The sequence below is a fragment of the Silene latifolia genome, chromosome 7 (assembly GCF_048544455.1).
Source record: "Silene latifolia isolate original U9 population chromosome 7, ASM4854445v1, whole genome shotgun sequence".
Taxonomy (NCBI): domain Eukaryota; kingdom Viridiplantae; phylum Streptophyta; class Magnoliopsida; order Caryophyllales; family Caryophyllaceae; genus Silene; species Silene latifolia.
This window is the reverse complement of record NC_133532.1, coordinates 125,045,632-125,065,159: the sequence shown is the minus strand read 5'-3', so window position 1 is coordinate 125,065,159 and position 19,528 is coordinate 125,045,632. Positions and strand designations below refer to the sequence as shown.

The 19,528-nt window shown below is 35.3% G+C and overlaps 1 protein-coding gene across 4 annotated transcripts; it reads right to left on the bottom strand.

Annotated features, from left to right (window-relative positions):
- Window positions 1–9,665: 9,665 nt before the first annotated feature.
- LOC141592989 (two-component response regulator-like APRR9) lies at window positions 9,666–19,233 on the bottom strand. Of its 4 annotated transcripts, XM_074413903.1 has the most exons (14): window positions 18,999–19,232; window positions 18,837–18,878; window positions 16,963–17,071; window positions 16,694–16,844; window positions 14,630–14,733; window positions 14,431–14,490; window positions 13,502–14,031; window positions 13,015–13,037; window positions 12,796–12,899; window positions 12,301–12,422; window positions 11,623–11,703; window positions 11,236–11,488; window positions 10,915–11,150; window positions 9,666–10,012 (listed from the first exon to the last, which is right to left on the bottom strand). In XM_074413903.1, the coding sequence occupies exons 11-14, from the start codon at window positions 11,698–11,700 to the stop codon at window positions 9,911–9,913; spliced, it is 669 nt and encodes a 222-aa protein (XP_074270004.1). In that variant the 5' UTR covers window positions 11,701–11,703; window positions 12,301–12,422; window positions 12,796–12,899; window positions 13,015–13,037; window positions 13,502–14,031; window positions 14,431–14,490; window positions 14,630–14,733; window positions 16,694–16,844; window positions 16,963–17,071; window positions 18,837–18,878; window positions 18,999–19,232; the 3' UTR covers window positions 9,666–9,910. The 4 variants fall into 4 exon arrangements, with proteins under 4 accessions (XP_074270004.1, XP_074270006.1, XP_074270005.1 ...); XM_074413905.1 differs by lacking the exon at window positions 16,694–16,844 and having other exon boundaries at window positions 13,514–14,031; window positions 18,999–19,231; XM_074413904.1 differs by lacking the exon at window positions 16,694–16,844 and having other exon boundaries at window positions 12,796–13,037; window positions 13,514–14,031; window positions 18,999–19,233.
- Window positions 19,234–19,528: the final 295 nt, after the last annotated feature.

The window sequence follows — 19,528 nt, the reverse complement described above, 5'->3', positions numbered from 1 at the left end:
CACGGACAGTATGTGACAATATTGAAAGAAAAGCTCGACGTTTTTTATGGGGTGGTACGGACGACAAGAAAACCATTCATTAGGTCAACTGGGAAACAATCCAAAAACCAAAATCCTGAGGAGGACTCGGAATAACTTCAGCACGGCAGGCTAATGCCGCCTTCCTTACGAAGCTTGGATGGAGGGTTATCGCGGAACCTCATAGCTTATGGTCCCGAGTTTTACGAGCCAAGTATTGTAATAACAGATGCGGTATTGACATATTCCAACCAAAAACTAATATGTCAAATGTATGGGCCGACATCTCGTCACAAGCTAAGACAATAGTTAAAGGAACGGCAACAGCTGTGGGTAACGGTCGGCGTACCCTTTTTTGGGATCATGCGTGGGTGGATGGAGTATGCCTAGCTGATCACGTTATTATTCCTATTCCCGAATCTAGCTTGTCATCAACCGTAAGAGACATGTGGATCGAAAACCATGGGTTGAATTGGGACTTATTCTCTAACTACCTCCCTGGAAATATTCTTCAAAAAATTGCTTCGATCTCGCTTATTCCCGACCCAGACCAGGAAGACCAACTTTATTGGCGTGGTACGAACTCGGGAAAATTCTCACTTAGCTCTGCACTTGGCTATCTTCGAGAATCAGACCTGGCTATGCCGGTCGAAACCTCTTGCTGGAAAACTATTTGGAAATTACCCGTTCAACAACGCCTTAAAATGTTTTTATGGTTGGCCGCTCATGATAGAATTATGGTTAATGTGAATCGGGTTAAGAGAAATTTGAGTGATAATCCTATTTGCCCGAGATGCGAGGATGCGGAAGAAACCACCGAACATATGCTTCGAAGCTGCCAGGTTACACGCTCTATATGGTCACTTACTGGGCTCGATCATAATAACGCGTTTTTCTATAATTCATCGTTTAACGATTGGCTCCTTCGAAATGCCAGTAATGACATTGAGGTTAGTATTCCTGATTGGCCCATTTATTTTGCAGTCACTTGCTGGTGGATTTGGCGATGGCGTAATAATATTGTCTTCGGTCGTGAGAATGAAAATCCGCTAGACCGCTACATCCCCATATTTTCTTATATCAACAATTTGAAGTAACTAAAAAGGCTTTCGACAAATTCGACATTCTAATTCCCACGCCCCGGTCTCGCCATGTGGAAATATTTATTCGTTGGTCTCCGCCGCCACACGGATGGGTGCTGCTTAACACAGATGGTGCTTCTAGGGGAAACCCGGGTCCAGCTGGCGGAGGTGGAATTTTCAGGGATCCGACTGGTATTTTATTTCGGCATATTTCTTGTCTTGTGGGAACTGCTCATCTACGAAGGCGGAGCTGCTAGCTCTTCTAGCTGGGTTGGAACGGGCTAAGGAGTTATGCATCCCAAAGCTCTTAGTACATATGGACAATTCACCATGTGTGGAGATTATTAATGGGGATCAATTATTGGTAAGCAACAGTCTAAAATTTATAATAAAGCGATGCAAAGACCTTATGAATGACCCTTCATGGTCCGTCAAGTTGGAGCACATCTATAGAGAAGGAAATAAAACAGCCGATATGCTTGCTAATCGAGGGATAGAATCTAGCACTATTCCTACTGATTTAGATACTCCTTTCGATAATCTTCGTTCTATTCTTAGGGATGATGTATTCGGAGTTACCACTCCTCGTATTGTAACAAATAATTAATCTTAGGGGCTTTGCCCCTCATGAGCGTTGAAAAAAAAAAAACTAAGGAGACTATATATTGATTTTTTCAGTGTTGTTGAAAATCGGATTTGCTCGCTCACTTGAGTTCTTAAAGATTTCGAAATAACTCATGTCAGCTAAATATTGTTTTGTCGATATATTCATGATTGCTTGAATTAAGTTAGGGTTTGGTCGTTGTCTTACATGTCTTATATGTAAATATTCTTTAGTTATTGTGTAATTATTTGTTACCTCTCTTATTGTATATTATGTAATCTCGAAGATCTCGAACTCTTGTATTTATAGTCTGTTATTAATCAATGACAAATCAAGCATTACAATTTTACATGGTATCAGAGCATGGAGTGGTCAGCACTAAGTTTAGACTTAGTGTCGACGGATGTAGTCCACAATTCCACAATTCCTTTCAATCCGGCCCTCGCAGTCCCTAACATTCGTAACCATGTCACTGTCACATTGGGCATGGATGATCAATATCGACTGTGGGTTGCTCTCTTTACGAATCATGCTAAAGCTACTCGCGTGATTCATCACATCATCAAATGATTCGGACGGACTGGTTAATGATATCGAGTACGTTTGTAAGGAGCTAAGAAACCCGGTCCATTAGTATATCCTAAGTCCACCAGATAATACTTGTTTGGGACAAGTTTTAGACCATTTGGTCTTCGAAGGGCATCATAAAGAACCCGAGGATCTGATGCCGAACCTTCCCAACCTGGCAAAACATAGCTAAAGCGAAGATTGTTATCACACGTAGCTAGAACATTAGTAGTAATATCACCTTTCCTATTTCTATATCTAGGCCGGTCTTGCGCATAGACGGTCATTTCGATATGTGTCCCATAAAGCGCTCCGACAACCCCTTCAACCCATTTCTATTTACTATCTGTGGCAAAACTTACAGTAGAATCTCTTTCTTTTATGTAATATTGACCTATTTTCATCACAGCTCTAAGCACCATATGAAAATGACGACTCACAGTTTCTCCCGATCGAGTATACACAGCCCCAATAGCTAGTCCTATTTTTCAAGTCATGGCCAAGAATATGAAGAAAATAGGCTACAACTTCCTTAATTGTGACATTTTTAGTACTCTTTAAACCCCCTTTGATTTGCAAAATGCGACACAATTTGTCAAAACAATGTATATCCATTCGCAATTGTTCTCGGCATATGCGGTTGTTCATTAACGAATTCAACCAATATTTTCTTTTCTCAACACGTTCATGCTCACACCAAGCTATTTGTTTCTCTCGATAATTAATCTGGTGCCATGAACATAATATTACACTGATAAAACCAAAAATAATTGCAAACAACTCGACTTCGTCATCATAATCTTCCCTAGCACGCTTCCTTGACTCAATACCATTAATTTCGTCAGCCATTTTTTCCTTGTGTTAAAGCTCACAACCTAAAAACCCTAAATTATACTCCCTCCAATTTCATTTATTGTTCCCCTTTATTTTTGACATAAGAAATAAAGGAATCAATTTGGACCATACAATACACATGACCCCACATCAAATTGATTTTGGATCACACAAAGTTGTCCAAAAAAGGAAAGAGGAAACAATAAAGAAAATAGATGAAAAGGGAAAAAGGAACAATAAATGAAATTGGAGGGAGTATAAGTTATACGCATCTTAAAACAACACCACAAAGTAGTGAACAAGGACCAAGTAAAATACATCATAAACAGAACCAAGTAATGTATATATGTGGACCAAAGTTGTCATATTATTGTTGGTTAGATTTGATCATTTGAATGGTCTATCTGCAGCTAGCTATGAGAGTTGGATTCAATGAGCTTACTTATGTTTCAGATTGATGTTTATGCTTCACTTTAGTAATTAATGATGTAATTAAGCAGTTCCTAACAATACATGGATCTCTCAATCTAAAACTTTAGCATTTCTTTGGTTTAAACATAGTGATGCTAACAATGATAATCTATGCCTAACTCTATTTTGGTAACAACGATAATCTATGGATAACTCCGTATTTATACAGGCTTGACGGATTCCTGAATGGTATACTTTTGTGTTATTTGTACTACAAGAATGACACATGACTTGGGAGAGAAAAAGAGCAATAATATTTCTCCTCTGGATGCTGTACTTAGAGCTGGCAAATAATGACACGACACGAAAACACGACACGAAATTAACGGGTTTGGGTTGAAGCTCAATGACCCATTTATGTAAGTGGGTCGACACGAACACGACATGATATTTAATTGGGTCGGATTTGGGTTGAGCTTTCTAAACACGAACCCGACACGAATGACCTGTTTAATAAATTAATCCTAATTTTTTTATTTTTCATCACATAAATATACTTGAACTTTCCAAATATTGACATAACACGAAAACACGACCCGAACCCGACACGATATTAGCGGGTTAGGGTTGAGGCTTGTTGACCCATTTATGTAAGTGGGTCGACACGAACACGACACGAGATTTAAACGGGTCGGGTTTGGGTTGAAGGGTTTGTGACCCGTTTACATGTGATACGAACACGAACCCGACACGACCCGATCTGTTTGCCATGTCTAGCTGTACTGGACGCTCCTGTAGAAATCAAATCCATATTATCATGATTGGCAGCAATAGGAGCAATAATATTTCTAGGATTATATTAACATCCCTTACCCATGTTTTAAAACATGCTGCTTTACATTAATCAACTTGATAGGACGCCACCGGGTGGTGCCCGAGATTGGGTGTCACCCTCTCACATACATCCTTTATTGAAGGGGTCTCCACTTATTACATGTGAGAGGGTGGCGCCGAAATTGGGTGTCACCCGATGGTGCTAGCTCAATTTCTACATCATACAACTGGTGATATAGTCTGTATTAATTAGTGGATTAGTCGACAGCTGGTGTGGAGTGGCCGTCGAGGAGATGGTCGAGGATATATACAACTAATTACGACATTCTCTCCAATAATTATGATATAATCTCCTACAATAATGGATACAGATCATACATTCATACTGAATAACAAACAGAAGATTATGGAATATTCTATTAGATATGGTGGAACGCGGGTCTTTTTCTATGGTCTTGTGGATCTGGTAAACAATGACACGACACGATATTAACTGGTTTGGATTGAGGTCTAATGACTTATTTATATAAGTGGGTCGACACGAACACGAACACGACACGATATTTAATTGGGTTGCGTTTGGGTTGAACTCTCTAAACACGAACTAGATCTGTTTACTAAATTAATCTTAATTTTTCTTGATCATCCATCACATAAATAAATATATACTTAAAACTTTCTAAATATGTACATGACACGAAAACTCGACACGACTCAACCTGTTTGTCAGGTCTAAATATAGCCAAGCTTTTGTTTGATCGGAGAGCGATACGAAAACAACAATAATTTGGTCAATGGAGAACATACATGTAGCCACGATGGATATCCCCAAAGCATGATTCATAAATCATAATCGCGTCGTGTCATCCTCTTCTCTCGCACTCGTTCGACACATTAATGTTTTAATTAGCTGTTTTGACAGCTCTTTGATTTGATTTGATGCTAAAAGATTATTTGATGATATACAAGGTATTAGCTAGGGCTATAAAATGGTGTTAAACAATCGTCAACCAAAACTAAGAAAAAAATCATAACAAAGTAGTTGTGTAATTGTTAATAATATTAATATGAAGAATCAAAAAAATATGCAGGTGGTTTGTATGGTGGCATTATTGATTGGGGTCGTGTTAGCGATAACACTTGAACCCGTTGGTGCTACTCGACATATGCTCCAGGAGGTTAATACCAAGGATCCGGTCGGGGGTGGAAACTCCGATTTAGTCTGTCAGATGGATTCTGTTGCACCGATTTAAAATGCCACAAAGGCAAATGCGTCGACCCTTCCTGCAGTCATATTGATGAGATTTGTGTGTCCAATTTAGATTGTTGCGAAGGTTATCAATGCAAAAAACGTAGCGAAGCCGTAACCTTAGGCCGATGCAAAGATGCCTAAGGTAAGCCTGATGAGATTTGTGATGTATGCAACCAACAATTTATGCAACCAACAATTTATGTTCTTTGCTTATGCTTTTTTTTTTTTCCTAGTATTCTTGTCTTATGTATTTCGAATTTCGTATTTTGTATTTCGTATTTCGTATTGAGTGCTATTGTTGTTTTCTTATTTTTATCATGGAATAAAACGGCGTGTTTTTATTAAGTTTTTTTGTATTCTATTCAACCGGCTTTAAAATTGCAATTGGGAGCGTAGAATAATTTCATGAACTATCTATTTTTTTAAATAATTTGTGAGTTGGAAATTTGGACCCCTCGAGATTCAGATTCGCCTTTGATCTCCGAATTTGGATCTGCTTGATGGAAAACTATTTAAGAAAACAAAAAAAAAATATTAAAAAAAAAAATGCAAAAGCCAATAAATAGGGGTTTTTGATTAATTTTACTCCTTAAATAAAATAATGCCAACAATTTTTTTTTTCCTTTTTTTGACAATTGGAATGAAAGCGAGTAAACAAATTAACTCAACGTGACACTTGAAATGTTACTTGCTATAATCCTCTATCTACTAAATGAATAGGTGATTTCTATCATTTTTCCGCCAAAAAACATATTCTCAAAAAAGAAAATTAATGATAATTATATTCATTCACTAAATAAGGAAACTAACAAATACAATTTAATTCATCTATTATATTTTCATTAAAATTAATCTTTTCATCAAATTATATTATTTTCACTAAAATATAAATTATAATATTTTAATTAAATTAAAATAAAATTGATATAAAATTATAAATTGCTAAATCTTTTATTAATCTTATTATTAAATGAAGAGTTGACCAAAAAACATATTCTATATAAAACCAAAACTAAAAATTGTTGTTATTACTTTCGTGACAAAAAAATTGAAAAAAAAAATATAAATTGAAACTCATTAGCTTTATGCTATAAAAATATTTTCATTAAAATATATTTCAACTCATTACTCAATTCTCTTAACTAATTTTCAATTCTAGCTTTTATTTATCAAAGCAAAATACAATGATGAGAAATGTAAACATTATAAGGTACCAATATTATATAAGTAATTTTATAAAAATATTAAACTTTAAGTACCGTGCAATGCACGGGGTCTAAACTAGTAAACATATGAATTCAATGTTGAAAAATTACTTGATTAGGACCATTATCCATTCATCCGTACTTAATTAATTGATTACTCTAGTTTTTATAATTTTATTTTATTTAGAATCGGATGTATGTGATCAACAGTTTATTATAACACAAATTCTAAGGTCCATCGGGTGTATAAGAATATCGTACACCCTAGCCAATGAGATGCCTTAGTTTTTATTTGGGAAATATAGCAAACCACCCCCATAAGTTTGATACTATGTGCAATCAAACCCCTTAATTTATAAATATAGCAAATCAACCCCATAAATTTCTGTTAATGTGCAATTAACCACACATTTTATTTTTAAGAATAAAATTGCTAATTAAATATTTTACAATTATTGAAAATCAAAATTATTGATTAGATTTTAATCCTAAAATTCTTGGTTATTAAAAAACATGCTCAAATATATTTTTTTATTTTGGTGAAAAATGTTCATAATATGAGAATTGTTAATGGTGTTGCAATGAAAAGTTACATGACCAAATTTTTGTTTATACTAAAATTACTTCTCATTTTTCATTGAATATGTAAATATTATATTTAATTATTTAAGAAATATATCTATATATTTTTTATAATAGAAAACAATAGGTTTTAGTTAAAAAATGGTAAAAAAAACTTGCACATTTTTGGAAAGTTATGGGGCTAATTTGCTACAAGTGAAATTTAGGGGGCTAATTTGCACATAGTTCATAAGTTATAGGGTAGTTTGCTACATCCCGATTTTTATTTTATTAAGATTATATTCTATTATTAATGGAGAATTTATTCAATTCTAATACTAAATAGTAGCTTAGTCAAAGATTTTGATTTTGATAATAAAATGTGAAAATTTGAGAATACAATAAAAATAATAGCTTGTCTTACAACATAGGATTACAAACAATCATCAATCAATCAAACTTGAGAAAAAATTCATAACCAAGTAGTGTAAGTGTTGTTAATATGGAGAATCAAATAAATATGAAGGTGGTTTGTATGGTGTAGGAAATATAAAACTTATCTGACCAATTAAATTGAGACGTCGTGTAAGAATACTATCCTAAGTGAGTTAGACCCCCACACAAGTGCTCCTTAGGTTCTTTGGTCACTAACTTCGGGTTTAATGCCTAAAGTAAAACTCACGAGTGGGCCGGGACTGGATGGGCTAGGCATTAAACCGATAACCACGAATTACCATAAAAATCTCTACCGCTTTTACAACTCTTATCTCAGTGTTCTTATTCAAAGCGAATGCTTAAAGTAAAACTCACGAGACCAAGCGCGTCACTCGCTGGCACTCCTAAGAACAACCACGGAGTGTATCAATCTATAATACCAAAATGCAACAATGTAGATACTCCCTAAAGACTAGCAAAGTTACATCAGAACATCAACAGCTGGTTTTCCTTTTCAAAACATCACTACAAAGCACTTGCACCATTAGAAGAAACCCTAAACTAATAAGCAGATGCTTGCATTAGACAGTGTCACTGTGTTTTCTTCCGTCTCATCAAAGTAACCCTAAACTAGAAGCATAATCCCTTATAGTGAGAAGTAATAATAAGGTAACAACAACAACAACAACAACAACATTACCCCAGTGCCTCAATGGCTCCCGCAAATTGCGGGGTAAGGAAGGGTCGGATGTACGCAGCCTTACACAGCGGCTGTTTCCGAATGACCCAAGATGAAAATTGCGTCGAGAACTGCATCGAAGGACTGCTACTTCACAAGAGAAAGAAGTGCAACCACTTTAGTAAACCATAAATTCTCTATTTTCATAACAAACATCTAAAAATCACAAAACCCATCTAACAAAACATGTCATTTCCTACCATAACCTAAATTAAGCAGCTTAAAAGACTAATAAAGAAACAATATATACACTGAAAATCAACAAAAACAATCAAATAAACTTAACCGTTCACTAAATAAGAAAACACAAATGAATTTACGATAACATTAACACAGAAATATGAAATTTACAATGATGTCTGCGTTTATGTGAGAACTATTGATAGTTTATTGGTTTATGTCGTAATACCATTAAATTTACACGAGGGCACGGGAAATAATTTTTCCTGCTGCGTACATCCGAAACCAACCACCCCCCCCCCCCCCTACCCCACAATTTGCGGGAGCCATTGAGGCACTGGGGTAATGTTGTTGTTGTAGCCATCACTCATCAGATACTCTGTCTCCCAATATTACAATATTTGCTAGCCAGACAACAAAATTTGTATTCCCCCCTCCCCTTTTTTCCCCATAACCAAACCCTAAGAGTTGAGGTCTTTCGACACAAGTAACTCATTTACATAAATGAGTCATAATTCGTTGGGTTAAGTCAATAATCCAACCAAACTGTTTCAAAATAAGAATTATCATTCGTCATTTTGAGGTAATGGGTTATAAAATTGGTTTGGTGGGTTAAATAGGTTTAAGGAGTTGAAAAATGAACTGTTTAAAAATAAATGGGGTTAACCGGGTCAAGTTAGATTATAGAAAAATCAAACGGGTTAGGCTAGGGTTGAGAAAAATGACGTGTTATAACTAATTGAGTCAGGTTCAAGGTTAGGGTTGCGGTGATCAATTTAAAATTGACAGGAACACGCACACGACACGACTTGATTTGTTAGGTACATCTATCTAAGAGGACCAAAGAAACTACAAATTGAGAAATCAGACATTCGGGCTCTCTACCAAGTATATATGGAAAGCTATATTTTCTCTGGGGACAGGATTTTATCCGAAGCTAAGATTTTTATTTTGTTTGTCGGTTTATGTCGTTAATACCGTTAAATTTATCTGAAGGGATACGATAAGAATTTTTCCCGGATCTGACACTAACTACAGCTGAACTAATACCTCATTATAATGCGCGAAGTGATACAGTGGCTCTTCTTTGTTGATAACATGCCTCTGAATGCCACACCGACAGCGTCATCATGACTTGTGTCTGTGTTGACATAGAATCCCCCATCCTGTCTATCAATAGCATCAAAGTCAGCAAGGCGCTTGCACCGTTCTTGTGCCACTTTGGGTCACAACGCCAGCCATCAACGATGCTAACACCGATTCCTCCTCTGGATGCTGTTCTGGATGCTCCTGCAGAAATCAAATCCGTATTATCATGATTGGCAGCAACATTGTATTCTAAATCAGAAGTAAACTAAGAAAAGTAGTAGACGAAGTTGATTAATTCAAAGAATGCACAGCAGCAAGTTTTAAAACATGGGTAAGGCAGGGTAATGGAGTATATCTAATTCTCGTAAATTGCATCGGGGTAATGTCGTTGCTGTTTAGCCAAGTAACAGATTTTCAATATCCATGATGCTACTGCATTAAAAACTATAGCAACTATGCACAACACAAGCAAATTCTACCAACCATAACAGAAACAGGTGAGTTGCTCATCTAACATCAACTTTTCGCAACTCTTTTATTAATGATAGTGACTCAAAGAGACGCTTACATTTGATACATGATTTCATGACAAACAGACACATTTTATCGTGTAGATAGTGACTCAAATTTGACACTTACATTTGATACATGGTTTCATAACAAGCTTACACATTCTATCGCAGATAGTGACTCAAGGAGACTCTTACATTTGATATTCATAACAAGCTTACACATTCTATCGCAGATAGTGACTCAAGGAGACTCTTACATTTGATACATGTGATACATGATTTCATAACAAGCGTACCCATTTTATCGTAGATAGTGACCACTTTTACTAGTACCCATTTTATTTTTTTGGTACCATTTTGCTTTAAATTGAAGTTGGCCTTCCAATAAATTTATTGTGAGATCATCTCTCTCGAGTCTTGACCAACTCATGTCTGTCTAGTACTATGAAGATTCGGTAGCAATTTATCATCATGTTGCTTCTTCCATGGCTTACTTCATACTAGCTTCAACTGATTTTTTATGCTCTTCCTTTTTAAACTTCTCCCAATAAATTTATCGAGGAAAGAGCAGATTTATTGTTTTGACATTACCTCCTGCAATTCCGTCTGTAGTTTATCATCCTTCTGCTTCTCTTTGCCAAAGACCATCGAGAAACTATTAGCGGCTTCTCCAATTCTGCCTGCTAGGAATGACCTCCCTTTTTTCATAATAGGGAATTGCCACATGTGCTTGATGTCATTATGACATAGTGGCTTAATAAGAAACATCATTGCTCCAATCGAGAGACCATGCATGACGAGATGTTCATCAAAAGTATCAGACATCACTGCATAGAATAATAGGGTATTAGGTCAAAGGAGTGGTTGAAAATGGGACTTCGGAAACATAATAAAAAGAGATACCGTACTTACTAACAACAGGTAGTCGCGTTTCTGTTTCGACTTTTTGCAGAAACTCAAGACTGGATGACATATCCGGCAAAAAGAGGTCTGTCACCACTAAGGAGATGCCATGATGTTTCTTCAGGAGAATGCGCAGTGCCGCTTCTCCTGTTGTAGCAGTCACAACTAAGGATGCTATATCAGTTTTTGCAAAATACCATTGAGAAATTATTAGGAAGGAACTATAATAATAAGGGAGAATATATTTGCAGACTCGAGCCTCCTGCAAAATCAAGTATCAATAGATAACACTTATTAGAGTTTACATCAAACAAAAAACACTAAAAAAGAACTGAAATGTATAGTGTAAACATTATCAAAATATCGACAAAAAATAGGATTTCATAAGAATATTACCCAGGGAACTTTACGGTAATTTTCTGAATTGTTGTATAGGAGCCTTTCTCCTTGTAATTTTTTATTCTTCGTCTTCATCTTCTGCATGATCAGAAGAAGCAAAAAGCAGTGAGTGACATGTCTAAGGAATTCCTCCTCAATTTAAAGAGGACGAATACGCGTTCAAATCACCAACTTGGCAAACATAAATAGAAACATAGATTACTTTCCAATTATGTAATGATCTATTTCCAATTCTATCAACCAAGTATGGAAGCTATCAACCAAGTATGGACAGGCAGAGAAAATCTCTGGCGATCTTATCTGATACTAAGATTGTTATTAGTTTGTCGGTCTACGTTGTAATACCGTTTCATATAGTAATACCATTAAATTTACTATGTCTATCTCATAAGAACGGAAAGCTACATTTTATTTGGTGTTACTCATTTTTTGTCGTCAAATACTAGTATCTTTCTTTGGTATATGATTTCTAACAGAGGTTTAAAATTTTTAGTTAGGCGTTTTATGTCGCATGCTTAACTCGTAATAAGGTAATACATGGAAAGCTATTTTTTTTTTGGGAGTCATGATTTTATCTGAAGTAAGACTTTTATTTAGTTTGTCGGTTTATGTCGTTACCACCGTTGAAGTGTATCACATGCAAGGTGACGAAGGAACAAAAGAGACAATACGTACCTGATGAAGAGATCAGCGCACGTATTAAGCAATGGCTTACGTTGTCAAGAAGACAAGAACCATACCATTGTGGTGAGGCCACCATGCTTATCACAATCAAATTCCAAATCCAAATCCAAAGTCTGCAGATACGGATTTGTAAATTATTCTTCAGTTATCCAGACACTTATTGCCTCAAACGTAATTTAGAAAAAAAAACGGAACCAGTTCAGATGTTCCTTATCAACAATAAGGCACAACCTAAGTAAGGACAATCATTCCTTAAGCATACTCACTATCACGATCTCTACAACAAAAACAATACAAGTCATAAGAAACTATACACTTTTGCAAACATTCCAAAAAAGGTTTTTAAATGCAAAATACAGACTGATTTTGATTTTATCTGAAACTAAGATCTTTATTTAATCTGTTGGTTTATGTCGTTAATATTGTTAAATTAATCTGAAGAGATACAGGAAAATGGATCTGCACTAGCTATTGCAGAACTGATACCTCATTATGGTGAGCAAAGTGATACAGTGGCTCTTCTTGGATGACAGCATGCTTCAAAGTACCAGGGATTAACCACGTCATCATCCCGTCCACCAATAGCATCTCTACAAAGCCAATGTCACAGTTAGTAAGGCGTTTGCTGTTCTTGTGCCAGTTACGATCACAACGCCAGCAATCATCAACAGAATTTCCTGTTCCACAAGAAAAATAACATCTTACTCTGGGTGCTGTTCTGGATGCTCCTGCAGATGTGAAATCGATAATATCATGATGGCAGAAATTCCTCAATAATATCTCTAGGGTTCAGATGCGATAAACTCCACAATCCATGATTTAACATCATTTCAATCTAATTCAAAACTTAGAAGTAGACTAAATTAAATACAAGAATGCTATCTTGTATTCTTATTACCCTTAATTGCATTGGAGTAATGTTCTTGTCGAGCAAAGTAAAAAAAATTCAATTACTCTGATGCTACTGCATTAGAAAACTGCACCAAGCCACCAACTATACACAAACAGAAGCACATTCTACCAACCATAACAGAAAAAGATAAGTTGATCCTCTAGCATCAAAAATTTCTTTTATTATTGATTGAGACTCAAAATTACTCTTACATTTGATACATGATTTCATAACAAGCGTACCCATTTTATCATAAAAAATGACCACTTTGATTAATAAACCATTTTATATTACACGTACCCATTTTTTTACCTATGGTACCATTTTATTACACGCACATTCTACCAACCATACTATGAAGATCCGGAAGCAATTTATCAGCACAGCGCTTTTCTTCCATGGCTTTCTTCATACTGGCTTCAAGTGCTTTTTTCGGCTCTTCCTTTTCAAACTCCTCCCAAGAACAACCCTCACGATACCTTCTATGAAGATCCAGAAGTACGCTATCAGCACAATGCTCTTCTTCCATGCCTCTCTTCATAGTGGCATCAGTTTTTATGCACAATTCTTAGCATAACTTTCTCCCTTTGTTTTATCTCAAGTTTTTGTCTAACCACATCTAACTGAGAGGAAACAGCAGATTTTGGGTTTGACATAACCTCCTACAATTCCTTCCTGCTTCTCTTTGTAACTGCTTGGAATGCCACGCATCTGAAGTCCACTGGATTCTAGCGCATAAACACAAAATTTGACATGTCTGGCAAATTCATAGCCATGCAGTGTCGTCAGTAGAATCTGCAGTGCTTCTTTTCCAGTGTCAGCAGTTACAACTAGTAATACAACAGGATCAGATAGTCAGACGATGGCGACAATGAGGAAATAATCATGAAGGGCATCGACTCGACTATTTTTATACTTTTAAACATAAAAAAAATCACATAGGGAGCCAAAGAGGAGGAAAAGTTAGTCTGCAGAAACTTGGCCAAGTCGAAAATAAATAACTGTTATATAAGCTATCATACCTAATGTGAAAACACATCAAACATTAAAATAAAAAATGTTGGAAACTTGGGTGTTCCTTATTATTTTCTTCACCCTCCACCAAGATTTACACAGTAGAGAAAAACAAGACAAAGACACCCGGTGAAAAAAAATAAAAATAAAATAAGAGAGATCCTCAATGTAATTTGAGAAATTACTGAGAGGAAACAGCCGTTTTTGCCACATACCATTGATTATTAGGAAGAAACTATAATGATAGGGAGAATATATTAACAGAATATAGCTTCCTGCAAAATCAAGTGTCAATAGATAACTTAGTGTTCACATAAAAAAACACTAAAAAAGAACTGAAATGTATAACTATCAAAATTCGACAAAACATAGTAGTAGTAGAAGATTGAAAGTAGGTTTTCATAATAATATTACCAAGGAAACTTTACGGTAATTCTCTGATTTGATGTATAGGAGGAAGTCTCCTTGTAATTTTTTTCTCTTCTTCATCTTCTTCATAATCATGCTTGGTGCTACAGCTTTGATCAGAAGAGGAAGCAAAAAGCAGTGAGTAACAAGACTAAAGGCCGACTCTATTTAAAGATGAGGAAGACGTGTTCAAATCACCAACTTAGGCCAAAAAATTTGGTAGATCAACCAAGTAATGATCTTCCAAATATATCCTTCCATTTTTAGTCATCAGATACCGTCTATCATCCAAGTATGGAAAGGTATCAACCAAGTATGGAAACGTAGATTTTCACTGGCGATCTTATCTGATGCTAAGATTGTCATTAGTTTCTCATTCTATGTCGTAATACCGTTTCATATCGTTTTTATCCGTACATAATACCGTTTCATATCGTAATACCGTTAAATTTACTATGTCTCTCTACCCACATACGGAAAGCTACATTTTATTTGGTGTTACGATTTTATCGGACATTGAGATATTTATTAGTTTGTTGTTTTATGCCGAAATACTGTTAAATTTTTCCGAAGGGATACGATGGAGAATTTTACCTCGATCCGCCACAAACTAGTACACCTTATTTTATTGCTCATAGTCAAGTCATAGCGGATCCGAGAGACACCACAAAATTGGAAAAGGACCAGCATTTTCAGAAATATTAGATAATGATTATTTCTCATTTTAGTCTTCAAGTACTCCGCTTTACTACCAAGAATGGACAGCTAGTTTTTCTTTGTTGTAAGATTCGTATCTGAAATTTTTATTCTTTTAGTTAGACGTTTTATGTCGTAGGTGTAACTAGTCATATCGTAAAATTTTCTCAAAGGGATACAGGGACGAATTTTCGATGGATCCACTACTCACTAGTTTACCACATTTTATTACTCATAGACAAGTTATAGAGGATCAGAGTAGTAACACAAAATAATCGGAAAAAAGAGCATCGTCTGTCAAATTTTATGTTGGACTAGTAAGCACTTTCAGAAACAGACACTATAAGACTATCACAGTAAGACGTCATTTTTTAAAGACAGTGTAAGACCTATTATTTTAAAGAAACGTCTTTCATCATCGTAATTACCGAAGCTAATAATAATCAAGAATTATACAAGATGCTTACTATGTACGGCACTAATCAAATACGTTAAACGAAGTTCCAACATTCTTAAGGATATAGCTTAATTTACGACACTTCTAACTGAGCTGTATGATCAAGTCTGTCAGAGATCAGCAAGCTTCGACCATGATTGAAATAAGAATGCTGTAAGACTTAATAAACATCATCCAGAGTGACATAAATTGCATAAAAGGTAAAGAAATGAGGAAAATCTTGAAAGTTACACAGCTAAGTTTCGACCATGATTGAAATATTCCTTCCATATGAAAGATTCACTCTCGAAGGTAGCTACACAAACTACAAAGTTCTGACTACAGTTCCAATAATTGAGAGGAATGAATCGAAAATATTCTCAACTCTCGAGTATGATGTCTTGTGTGAAGAAAACTAAATTCTGGAACATTATTCAGGGGCATTAAGCTATAAATAGTTCATAACTAACACAATGCAAAAAAAAATCACTTCATTGAACAACAACAAAAGTTGAGCTACAATGGTGTCGGTGTCAATGCGATTGAATGATTGATCCTTAAAGGCTAACATCATAATTCACAGCATGACACTATGAAGTACCAACAACTGATTTTTCGTGATCTATATCTAATTTCACGTCAGGGAGGCCGCGGGACTTCAAACAATCGTTAAAGAAATGCATGGAAAGCACAATATGGCCTCAACTTGTCAGTACATTTTACGAATCTGCCTCACTAGACAACCATCATCTAGATAGGCATTAGTAAGATCACTAACTGTAGTTAAAGCACTTAACGGTTAACCATCACTACAAAGCACTTTCCAAACCAGATACCAAAACTAGCAAGGTCGGTAGCTTTCGCGCGTCCATCTTCAATGACCTAGATTATTTCATCTTGTTCTATTAAAAGGAACCCTAAACTAAGCAGATACTTACAGTAGACGACATCGCTCCATTTTCCCCAATCTCATCAAACCATAACAGTGGCCATTAAATAACCCGAGTGCATAAGTTTGTTAACCCCATCTTCCCAACATCGTGACTCTTAACATGTTGAAGAAAAAGATTGAAACCTATGCAAAGTAACCTAGACAAGAAGCATAATCCTTTTTAGTGAGAAGTAATTATAAGAACACTGCAACATCAACAAAGGACATATTTGCATCACATGCAAGTGACGAAGAAAGGAAAGAGATAACACGTACCTGATGAAGAGATCAGTGCACTTATTAAGCAATGGCTTAAATTGTCTGGAGCCACTCACATTGTACCAAGGTCACCAAGCTTGTCGCAATCAAGTTCCGAATCCAAAATCTGCAGATACAAAATTTGAAAAGTATTCTTCAGTTATCCACCACTTATTTAGTGATTTTTTTTTTTAAAAAAAAAAAAAGGAACCAATTTTGATGTTTCTTGTCAGCAATAAAGCGCAAGCTAAGTAAGGGTAAATCATTCCTTAAGCATTACTCACTGTCACCATCTCTATAACAATAACAGTAAAAAAGACGCAGGAAACTTTACATTTTTGCAAACATTCCAACACAGTTTTTTATCTGCAACATATAGACGGACATATCTCAATTATAGATCATCGTTGTTTCTAAAACAAGATTTAACAAACTGCCTTAATTAACATGGTTATCTACTCATTGCATTAAGTGATGAGCAATAACCACTGAGAGTATCGATATCAGCACTGAATTTAGAGCGTAGAAAGGCAAGAAATGACATTGAAAAAGAGAGCTTTTCAACCAGAATGCAACAGCTAACGTAAAGCAAATTTATAATGCTTACTCACTATTTTATATTAGGTTATTCCCTGAACTATATAAATCTTTTGGATAACTAAATTTAGATTGCTTAAAAGATTAACATGTGAGAACACCATTTCATGGACGTGATTTCGGTGATCGAAGCAGTATAACTCTTCCCTTCGTCTTCAGTTAAGGTTAACATAGCAAAAACTAAAAGCCCTTTCATGTACACGAAAACCAAAAGTCCGACTTTATGCAGTAAATTGAACAAAAGCGTTAAAAGTAGAATTTTTTTCCCCACACCAATTACCAAATCTGACAGCAAAGAACTACAAATGCTCTTTCAATGCATTACGATTTAGGAAAGATAACTATTAGCAAGTCTGGAATCGATGATGGTGTGTCCTAACTCCTTAATTAGCAAAGAAGAGAACTGTAGCGTGTTTTCGAAGAAAGGGTATGATCAGCCTTAAATGCCATTACGTTAACTGGATACTACCATGCAAACTTCATCGATCATGACAATTGGATGTGCCAAATAACAAGCTACAACCTAACTGTCATATCAGCCTCTACTGAAAAGTAAGTAGAAACTACCTTGGGGTTGGAACCGCTATTCTAAGAACAGAAAACGTGTCAATTACTGAGGCTCCTCTGCCTTTGAATCTCAACTGATTCATACAGAATTTCATAAGACCAACATGAACAAACCAATAATAATTTTTATGTTCACTAATCTATTTTTTTCGCATTTTAAGGTGTGCGTTCACTCATGGACGGTTCTAAAGGATGATTCATGTCAGCCGACCCCAAATCATTTTGGGATTAAGGCTCTGATGTTTGTTGTTGTTGTTGTTGTACTAATGTCAAAAATTCTTGTGTAAGGCCGTCTCACATGAATAAACATGGGTTTGCCTACACACTTATTATACGACAAATAGTAACGCTACTTGAATCAAATCCTAGCATTTCATAAGAGAACCATGAAAGAAACAACAACATAAACATATAAATTAACCACAATCATCGAAAAAGTATGCCAATCATCAATATTTCATTCAACAAGGATCTCCAAATCAAACAACACAACAAAAATAACAAAAAGATTAAATCTTTATAACTTTTCAGATTAAACAAACATAAAATCTCTACTTTGAAAACCTTAATATTATAAATAACTCACAAAAAAATAAACATGTAATTTCTTTCATAACCTAACTTAGACAGCTTATAAGACGAATAAAGAAACAATACATGCATTGAAAATCAAAGAAACACAATTAAAATTAACATTAACATGCAAAAAATGGAATTTAGAATTATACCCGTGTGACCATTTGGTAATTATCTGCTTTGATTGAGATAATCTGCAAAAAAAAAATGGATAAAAAAAAATTGATGATTGAAACCCTAAATTAAACTATTAAAGGTACATTTCTTGATCAAATTATGAAACGAGGGGTAACATTTAGAAGGGAAAAACATACCCAAAATCAATTAGGGAGTAAAGCTTGTTAATTAATAAGAACAATAAATCAAATTCAATTGTATGCAATCGAACTTGTTGATTAGATCATATGAAATTTGGGGATATTGCGAGGGAAGCTAACAATCCCCACTGTGAGAGCCGTAGCCCGTAGTTCAACAAGGTTGAGTAACGTTGTACCCTCCGTCACAGATAATACTTGAGCCTAGAGTTTGCAATCCTGACACGACTCGAAAATACGACACGAACCCGATACGAAATTAACCGGTTTGGTTAAAGCGTTGTGATTTATTTAAGTTATTATACGGGTTTTTCTAACGTGTGCCCTTAAGGCACACATTAATAAACCAAATAAGGAAAGATTCATAGGATATTCTCACTAATTATGGTAAAACTAAGTTTATAATTGCATTTATCATGAGAATATATTGTAAATCTTTCCATATTTAGTTTATTAATGTGTGCCTTAAGGGCACACGTTAGAAAAACCTTATACCCTTATTATTATTATTATTATTATTATTAAAAAAC